A 9,972-nucleotide genomic window follows, 5' to 3' on the forward strand; every position below is an offset into this window, starting at 1 on the left:
GCGGTATTTTAATTTAGTAGAGATCATTTTGTTTACTAAAAAGCAGGGGCTTTACTTCCATTTTCGGTAGTTTAACATAACCAAAGTTCCAATGTATTTATGCTTTGAATGGTTAATTTGTTTTTAATAAGAACCTTCATAAGAACCTCCCTTTTTAAAAGTATATACTAAAAAAATATATTTGTTTTCAGTTCGTATTTATTGGGAAAACTTAAAAAAAAAGTATAACCCTTTGGATATATTAAAGTCCTATTGTCTTTTTCAACAATATAAAAACCTTCTCAAAAATGCAAAAAAAAAATTTACCATTTAATTAAATGAGCTAAATTTCAAAATGTAAATAAATCTAAAATAATGCTTGGTAGAAAATAATTAAAATCTCCTTATCTCATTCACATCTTAACCTTTGGTTGGCACATTACTGGCTCTTCCGATTGTTTTTGAAAATTATATTTCTTGGCGCCAACTCAGTGTTGGGCAACGCGTCACGCATGCGCCGTGGCCGAGCGAGCGCCCTCTGGCGGCGGAGTGTTATCGGTCGGCGTTATCGATAGGCGCCGTCGACTGGACACTTGTTGTTGTTGTTTGCAGAAAGCAGCAGAAACAGAAAACGCGCGTCGCTTTGTTGCCAGTTCGTTTATTTAGTGCCGTGCGTTGTTCCCCCCGTTTTGCCTACTTTACCTTTAATTTTATTTTTTTTTTTACTGTTTTCCCCCGAACTCTGTGCAACATTAAAGGTTTTTATTAAAGTAGCAATAAACCAAAAAATAAAACTCGGCTCGGTGTACGTGCGTGTGTTTGTGTGTGTGTGTGTGCTAGAGCAGCATATTTGTATGCGTGTGGAGTTGGCTTTTTGTTTTGCTGTCGTATTCCGGTTTTTTCGACGAAAGAGAGTGCGAAAATCGAAAGAAATCCCTTTTACAGTTATCTGGTGCAAATAATTAAACCGTGTTGGGTGTTTGATTCACTACCCACCTCTCTTTCTCTACGCCTCTCCCCTCGCCCAAGTTTTTCTTATTCAATTATCGTGCTCTTTCTGGCAACTCCATTGTTGTTGTTGTTGCTGCCTCTCATTGAAGGGCAACCGATCTGCCTTCTCTCTCGCTCCCCTACATCCTGTTTCGCCCTCTTTTCCTCTCGCCGCTCTCTCCGTCTCTCTCTGGATCGCAGTTGCAGTTGCATTGCACAGTGTTGCATAGTTTCCTAATTAGGGCGCGTTCTAAAATCGTAATTGAAAACATTAACATTCGATCGCTAAGTGGCCTGCTCTTTCTGGTCTTGCTTTCTGACCAATTATCCAACTTATCGCTGTGCAAACGAGATAAAGATAAACCTCCCCCCCATATAATAATGATAAGGAAAAGTCCCGTGTTCATCAGCAATTAGGCGAAAAGTGTCCCTCTGAATATGAATTTAATTTCGTGTTTCGCTCGTTTGCATGATGTCACTCCACTGTTTGCGTTTCAATTTAAGGCCCTGAGTAAAGTAAACAAATTTGCGTGTTTCGCGTGGGCCGCTGTCACAAAAAACAAAAAAATAAGCAGAAGAAAAGAAATCAAAATCAAATCCGAAATCATTCGAGGCCATAAATGGCAAACAAGCGAAATCACCGAAAACCGGACTGTTTACCAACACTGGCCAGATCGGCGTGTTGCAAGTGCAGGCAGCGCTGCCGACGTCGCTGCTGCGGTCAGCTGTCAATGTCATTTGTTGGTGCAGTTCATGTTCACATCATATTCTCCTGCTCTCTTTTCTCTTGCTCTGCTTTTCTGACGCGTCGTGACATGAGTAATCCGGCATATTTGTGACAATGGGGAAAGAACACATGAACAAACACGCAGTGGAGAGTGGAGAGTGGGGAGGTGTGTGGGGAGGGGGTGGTGCTGTTGCAGGGGGCGAAGGGCGGAGAGTTCGAGTCTTCTCTCTCCCGCACATACACATACATTCCTGCACAGCAGAGGTTAATCATATGACACTGCATTCGTAGTTTTTTAATCAAAGGTTTAAGATGAGGTTTTAGTTGAGAATAAACTTGAGCAATTTTCCTTTTTAAGTAATATTTTCCTTTTAACTTAGTACTTATTAATTCCATATTTGCATTCAATTTTACATTCTTAAAAAGGAAAAAAGTTTTTTTTTTTGTGTCACAGAAATCTTATAGACCGTGTTATGATGTACGGTTTGATTTGAATTTATTTGGTTAATACTTTGTATTTCTAATTTGTTGTAGTACTTTACTATTTTTAGATTATTTTGTTAAACCTACAGAATATTAAAAAAAAATCGGAGAAGTATTTCTTCATAATTAATAATTCCTTATCTGCATTCAATTATACATTCTTAAAAAGGAAAAAAGTTTTTTTTGTGTCACAGAAATCTTATAGACCGTGTTATGATGTACAGTTTGATTTTAATTTATTTGCTTAATACCTTGTATTTCTAATTATGTTCTAGTACTTAACTCCTTTTGGATTATTTTCTAAAACCTAAACCTAAACCTAAAAAAAAAATCGGAGAAGTATCTCTGTAATAACAGACTGTATTCTTCTTACAAGGCATGTCGGAATGTCCAAACGAATAGTTTATCTTAGACAAAGATGTAAAATTTCAAGTTTCTTTCAAAGGGTTGTGATGCTACTGGCTTGACCTCGGCTGTTCAACCGTGAACGTGTGATTGGGAGTGTGCATACATATGTATGCAAGTGTGGCTGTTGAAATGTTGACGTTGCAGCGGAACTCTGGTCTTGGCAATATGTCCATGTCCGTCAGACCCCCATATTCCGGCATCCCATATCCATATACCCATCCAAATCGGAGCTGGAATAACGTATCAGAATTTCAATTTCGATTTCATGATCGTCGAGTGCATTTTAATTAATAATTGGGTGTGAACGCGACTGTGATTGTGTGTTTGTTTTGATTTCTCTCTTTATCTCATCGCCGTTGCCTCTCTTGCTTTATCTTATTCGCTCTCTCTCTTGATGACAAACAATGCAATGCGATTGTTTGCCGCCGCACAAACGGGTTATATTGTTGTTGCCATCGGCCGATTGTCGATGTTGCATGCAACATGAGCATCTCTTGGTGAATCCAATTTCGAGCTCGCTTTCCTTCATTCATTCATTTATTTGTTGGCCGTCTTGCATTACAAATTCTGCTCAGCAATTTTGCTCAGCCAATTTCACTTTTTAACCCGTTCGTTCCGTTGCCATCAAATCAAAAGAAAGCAGAGCAAATTGAGTTGATAAAAGCATTGTGATAACAAGCATGTACAAAATAACTAGCAAACGGCGATAACCGATAACCAGCAACCCAACGATAAACGAACACTGCGAGAAAATTCTATTTGAATAATACACATAACAAACGATAAACGAACATTCCGAGAAATTAAATAAAGTACACAAAATACATTAAACATGACATATTAAATAAAGATTTAAAAAAAACTAAACACTGCGAGAAAAATAACCATTCTTAATTCAGTACACCATGCTTAATATGAAATAATTGGAAATAAAAAAAATACAAACAAACCATAAGGAAATTAAAGTTGGCCCGTTGATGGTTTACGTTTTGCAACAAGCAAGGATAATCCGGCAAGATGATCAAACTAAAATCCTTGTTCCGCAGAGGACAGGGCACCTCCAGCTCGAACTCCTCCAATTCGTCGCACAAGCAGCAGCAGCACTCCTCCAACAACAATCGCCAGAAGTCGCAGTCGAGCACTTCATTGAATACCGCCCACGAGCAGCAGCAGCAGCAGCAGCAACAGCAGCAGCAGCAGCAGCAGCAACAGCAGCAGCAGCAGCAGCAGCAACAGCAACCACAGCAGCAGCAACACAACAACACCGCAGCAACAACAACAAAGTTCTACGCCCACCAGGAGGCGGCCAGCTACGAAAGGGGCGTGGATGTGGGCGATGAGGAGGCGCTGCTGCTGACCAACCAACAGCAGCAACAGCGGCGACAACAGCAGCAGCAACAGCAACACTATCACCAGCAGCAACAGGTTCGTTATTATTGTCATATTTATTATAACCTTTGCTATCTTATAGTTAAAACTAACAAACAAACAAACAGGGGGTTTATTATAGAGCTATAGGAGCTGTAGACCCTAAGATATATACCTAATAATAATTTGGTATTTTGGAACTAGTTGGATTTTTTATTATATTTCTAAATCACATTGTAAAATACACAGCAACATATATAATTCTAATTTAAAAAATTTTAATTTTATTTTGAAATTTCAACTTTATTATGCATTTTGGTATTTATTTCTATATCTCTGTTTTTTTTTAATGCGGAAACAGAATCCTAATATTAATAATATTTATATTTAAATATTTTTAATGTTTATATGTAAGTCAAATTTATATTTTATTAATCACATAAAGATGTTTAAACTTGTAATTTTACAATACTTTAGAATTTCGTTGTCCTTAATCACAGTATGACAATATTAACTGTCTAAGAAAAAAATCTTAGGAAAGTGATTTTTATGAATAAAACATTTCGTTGTTATTAATAAAAATATTTATTAATTACTTTAATGACAGTAGTAAAAACTACTCAATTACTTACTTGCTTAATCATTTTTTAATCAATAAATAAACTTGTACTACTTTACAACAGCAACAGCAACTACAGAGCAACACCTTGCCCCAAAAGAAATCAAAGCTCAAGGGACAAAAGCAGCCAAAACAATTGCCAGTGCAGCAGCAACACAGCAATGCACCTGAGCCGCAGCAGCAACACCAACAGCAACAGCAGCAGCAACCACTGATGACTTCCCTGGCAGCCGTGCCGCAGGCAGCAGCAACCGGCAACAGCAGCAGCAGCAACATCAACAATAATAACGCATTGGCCGCAGTGCAAGATGGTGGCGCTGCTGCCGCAGCTGCAGCCGATTTCTACCAGCAACTAGCTGCAGCAGCAACGGCAACAGCAACATCGGCCAACGGCAGCAACACCAGTGCCGACAGTCCGGCCAACGCTTTTCCCGCAGCAGCAGCAGCCGTTGCTGTTGCCGCTGTGGCAGCCAGCAGCTATCAGCAACAACAGCAGCAACAGCAGCAACAGCAGCAACAACAACAGCAACAGCAGCAGCAACTCATCAACAGCGAACAGCAACAACAGCAACTCTTAGAGGTGAGTTATGCCCCTATTTGTTTGTCCATTCCATAATTAATAGTCCGAAATTCAAACACGCAGGCTAACAACAAAATGCAGGAGCTGCACAAGCAGCTGGAGAGATTGGGAAGCGAGCAACTGCAGCTGGAGACACGCATCACGGAGCTCCTGCCATACCAAAGCGAGGTGGCCAAACTGAAGGGCGATCTGGTTAAGATGCAGGTGCGCAAAAATAGCCAGGAGGAGGAGTGGGTTGATGGGTTGGCTGGACAAAAAAGGGGTGCACTGTGGGCGGAAAAGGGGTGGCTGGCTAACCACAAATGGCTGATGTGTTGTCACGGCTGATTGATGTTGTTGTTGCTGCTTGTCCGATGATAAAGCCATTACATACCCTTAAGCCAAGGGAGTAATCTAGATTTTGAATTCAAAAAGTATTAGGCAGTCGATTTAAATAACACTTGTTTGGTTTTCTGATGAATTGTTATGTTATAAATAAGTCCATGAACAGTTGATGTATTCTTAGTATATGACATAAAGTCTCTAGAGTTCTGTCCTTCCGCAATGATTAATAGCAGGTTTTGATAAAGGGTATTCTCAGTAGAGACCCTTCCGCTAGCCAATGACTAAGTCAAGTTCTCGGGGGCGTTGCGCTTCGCTACCCTAACCAATCCATTGATATTCAATACGATCTATAGGCGATGCGCTCCTTTAATTGAGTCGAGTAGAAAGCTTTTGCGTCGTAGAACAGCAGCATCATCATCAGCAGCAGCAGCAGCAGCAGCAGCATCAACGCAGCTTAGAGGGAAGCAAAACTGATCAGTCTGATGTGTGTGCTTACAGAGTCTACAGGAAAAGACCCAGATGGAGATCGGCAACCTGAAATACGAGAACGAATCTCTGCGCAATCGGCTGCGGGACGTTGTGAACTCGCCGCTGTCGGATGCGGAGAAGCACCAGATCATCCAAGACTCGCAGCGGCTGCACAGCTCGGCGCCCGCCTCGATAGCCCTGCCCAGTGTGAGTACTCCCAGACAATATCTGGTGCAGCCAAATCCCAGCATTAACATTCGCATAACATCCCATTTTCCCCATTCAGACAAACGATGCGCATGATGGCACACCCTGCCTCACGCCCGACTGGGATAAACAGTCATCCTCCAGCGAGATCTCTGTAGCCTGCCTGCAGGACAAGATCATTCAGATGGAGGAGACGCACTACTCCACCAACGAGGAGCTACAGGCCACGCTGCAGGAGTTGGCCGACCTGCAAACCCAGCTGACGGACACGCAGACGGAGAACGTGCGCCTAGCCGAGGACAAGGATGTGCTCTTCCAGTCGCTTTGCCGGCAGACCGAGAAGCTGAATGAATCGCGAACACAGATCAGCACACTGAAAGAGCTGCTCCTGCGGGACACAAAGCAGGCGGCCTCCGAAGTCAGTGCCTCGGAGCGGGAGCAGAAGCTTTTGGATCTAATCAAGACATCGCAGGAGGAGCGCGAGGCCGTTCTGCTCAAGCAGGAGGAAATGGGCGCCGAACTGGCGGAGCTGAAGCAGGCGCGGGAAGCTGGCCAGCAGGAGCAGCAGCGCCAGAGGGAGCGGATCGCCCTGTTGGACTCTCAGTTGGACGCAGCCAATGCGGAGCGGCGGCAGGGAGAGGCACAGTTCTCGCAGGCCAAGGAGGAGATCTCGCAGCGGGCCATTGAAATCAGTCGGTTGAGCACTCTGCTGGAGAATGCTCGCTCCAAAATCGAGGAGCTGGAAGCCGATTTGGCCAGGGGCGACAAGACGGACCTGAGCGACGTGCTGGATGTGGCCAGAAAGGAGAAGGATGCCCTGGAGGAGCGGGTGGCCGAGCTGCAGGATCAGTGCTCACGTAGTCAAGCCGAGCTAAGACGGCTACGCGAGCAGCTCTCCGGCCTGACCGAGGAGTGCAAGGTGGCCAAGAACAATGCCAAGTGCGCTGTCTCCCACCTCGAATATCGCCTGGAGCAGCTGCAACGCGACAAGGACAAGATAGCCGGCGAATGGCAGGCGCTAGAGGAGCGCGTGGCCGAACTGCAGGTGCAGTGCAAGTGCCACCAGGAGGACAAGGCCCAGCTGCAGTCCCTGCTAAGCGAGACGCAGCGCCACCTGGGCGATGTCCAACTACAGCTGGGCGAGGCGGAGTGCCGGCTCGACCAGGAGATGCAGCTGCGACGGAAGGAGGCCGAGGAGTGGCAGCAGTTCCAGGCCGATCTCCTGATGACCGTGCGCGTGGCCAACGACTTCAAGACTGAGGCGCTCAGCGCCCGGGAGCAGCTCGTGCTCGACAACAAGACGCAGAAGGAGAAGATCAGGCTGCTGGAGCAGCAGCTCGAGAAGCTCACCAAGCAGCGTAAGTATATTTGTATATATCTTTTCCTTTAAGGAAGCAGTCACTAATGGTAAATGTTTTTTCTTTTTCAAACCCTCCAGCAGAACTGCAGCAGTCGGAGACTCCGCAGTCGGTGCTGTCCACGGTCCAGCGTGAGATGGAGATGGCCACGCGGCGCAGCAAGCTGAGCTTCAGCCGACAGGACTCGCGACTCTCCGTCAAAACGCTTATCGAGAGCATCGAGAATAACAAGGCGGTAAGTCCAATATTGAAGCCGTTTCCTCGAGAAATCCTTTTCTGAATTGCAACGTTTCTCTTTCTTCCAACAGCAGGGCAAAGCCGACGAGGCGGAATCCCACTACAGCTCCACGTCCAGCCTAAACAGCGGCACTCCGGAGCTGGGAACCACACCCATTATCTTTCCCCCCTCCAGTGATTGGCATGAAAGCGTGAGTGTTTAATCTGTTTAGTCTGTCTGAATGATGAACCTCTGTACTGATGACTTTGAATCCCCCCCACAGCTTCGCCTGCCTGTGCTGCAGAGCAGCAATCTGCACGTGAACGTGGGCAATCAAGCGGGCACTGGAACAGCAGCGACTATTCCAGCTGGCAGCGCAGGAGGAGGAGGATCAGCTAGCACTACCAAAGCCACATTGCCGCTGCGCGATCAACAGCAGCAGCAGCAGCAAACTGCGATGACTACGCCCCAGAGCCAGATTCAGTCCCAGAATCAGATCCAGAATGTTTCCCAGCCCTCGACGCCGGCCACGCCCAGCAGTGCGGGCAGCAGCAGCAGCAGTGGGCTGCCCTTTGGCAATGTCTCAAAGTCCTTCATTGGCGGTACGAAGATAGTCTCAATTGGATTAGATACATTAGTGATCACTACTTCATTGGCGGTATTGATCCTGATCAATACTTAACTTTTAAGTAAAAAATAGTCATCATGTGGCAGTAAAAATCCCCCAAAACTATAAAATTAATTGATTTTTAGAAAAAGCATAAGGTTTTCAAAGATAAATGTATATTTTAAAAATGTAGTTTGGTCATTTCTCTCTAAATAAGTTTCTTACCTACGCCATGTTGAACTGTTTTGTTGTAAACTTAAAAGATATATATAAGATTTTCATGAAACAGAATGCTAAAGTCTGAAATTCTATATATTTTCCAGGGGAACGCAAGGATCCGCTGAACATGCTGGCCAAGAATGGAGGCTCCAAGCGCAACGCCCTGCTGAAGTGGTGCCAAAACAAGACAGTGGGCTATCGCAACATTGACATCACCAACTTCAGCTCCTCGTGGAACGATGGCCTGGCCTTCTGTGCGATCCTGCACTCGTATCTGCCGGATCGTATACCATACGATCAACTGAGTCCGGCCAACAAGAGGCGCAACTTTTCGCTGGCATTTGCTGCTGCCGAGTCCGTGGGAATTGGCACCACCCTGGTGAGTTTCCATACCATGAGCAACTGATATTTATCCCCCGAAAATGCATTATTATCTATACAATTTATTCGCTACCAGAACATCAATGATATGTGTCAGATCGAACGACCCGACTGGATGCAGGTGATGTCCTATGTGACGGCTATCTACAAGTACTTTGAGACCTAGCTGAGGGAACGGACTTGAGGAGCGTCTGCTGCACTCCACTTGGGCACTCTTCTTGGGGCAGTAGTTGTAGGGATCGCTTTACTTTCAATATACATTTTTTGTTTTTTTTTCCCCCTTATACATACTTTTTTCTCGTTGTTGTGTATATTCAGCGTTTCCAGGATGGACAGCAAAAACACAATCTTTTTTAAACGATTCCCCTAGCTTGTACGCTTTTTTTTTTCTACGACCCCCTTCTGTTTTAGTGTGTCTACGTCCATTTTCTTGCCCATGTACAGTGGTCACTCAATGCAGTGGTACATCTGTAAAATGCATTTGTTTGTTTTTCGGTTTTACAGACGACCCCTTTAGCACTAAGTTTTAAGCTTAAAGTTTAATTTTAATGGAGCTTTGAAGGTTGTTCAGGTCCATCACTCCAGGGACAACGATGACTCTCCCAGCCAGTGTCCACTGTACATGGATAAGGTAGTTCTTGGCTATTTTTTTTATTGCCTGGTACAGAGTTTATTTTTACACGCAATTGAGGATGATGATGGAGAATGATTACCTTGATTAGCTTTGCGGCGAAGCATAACTATAGAGATAATAAGGAGATGGTCCGGACTAGCTTTAGCCTATATATATATATAATTATTTATTCCAACTACATCAGATCACTAATTTAAACGCAAACAAAATGTATTTTTTTCAACGATTCATTCTACGATCTACCATAAAGAACAAAAAGCTGCGAAAGGCAGTGAAACAAGTAATCCCCGGTTGTTTTCTTTAGCTTTAATAACTTAATTAAACTTGGATTAACTGAGCTGTGTGGGTTGTAAATTAAAAATTCTCGGGAAAATTTTACAGCTTTCGCAATTTGCATTTTTCG

At 44.2% G+C, this 9,972-nt stretch overlaps 1 protein-coding gene across 4 annotated transcripts; it reads left to right on the forward strand.

Moving 5' to 3' along the window:
• Nucleotides 1-600: 600 nt before the first annotated feature.
• On the forward strand, nucleotides 601-9,219 carry LOC119556137 (cytospin-A). Of its 4 annotated transcripts, none has more exons than XM_037868032.1 (11): nucleotides 601-737; nucleotides 3,285-4,012; nucleotides 4,639-5,154; nucleotides 5,218-5,358; nucleotides 5,977-6,153; nucleotides 6,233-7,511; nucleotides 7,595-7,746; nucleotides 7,823-7,939; nucleotides 8,012-8,330; nucleotides 8,659-8,933; nucleotides 9,012-9,219. In XM_037868032.1, exons 2-11 carry the CDS (start codon nucleotides 3,605-3,607, stop codon nucleotides 9,099-9,101), a joined length of 3,474 nt encoding a protein of 1,157 aa, XP_037723960.1. In that variant the 5' UTR covers nucleotides 601-737; nucleotides 3,285-3,604; the 3' UTR covers nucleotides 9,102-9,219. The 4 variants fall into 4 exon arrangements, with proteins under 4 accessions (XP_037723960.1, XP_037723959.1, XP_037723958.1 ...); XM_037868031.1 differs by having other exon boundaries at nucleotides 602-737; nucleotides 7,592-7,746; XM_037868030.1 differs by having other exon boundaries at nucleotides 602-737; nucleotides 7,820-7,939.
• The last annotated feature ends 753 nt before the right edge of the window (nucleotides 9,220-9,972 follow it).

This window comes from Drosophila subpulchrella, chromosome X (genome assembly GCF_014743375.2).
Source record: "Drosophila subpulchrella strain 33 F10 #4 breed RU33 chromosome X, RU_Dsub_v1.1 Primary Assembly, whole genome shotgun sequence".
Classification (NCBI taxonomy): Eukaryota; Metazoa; Arthropoda; class Insecta; order Diptera; family Drosophilidae; genus Drosophila; species Drosophila subpulchrella.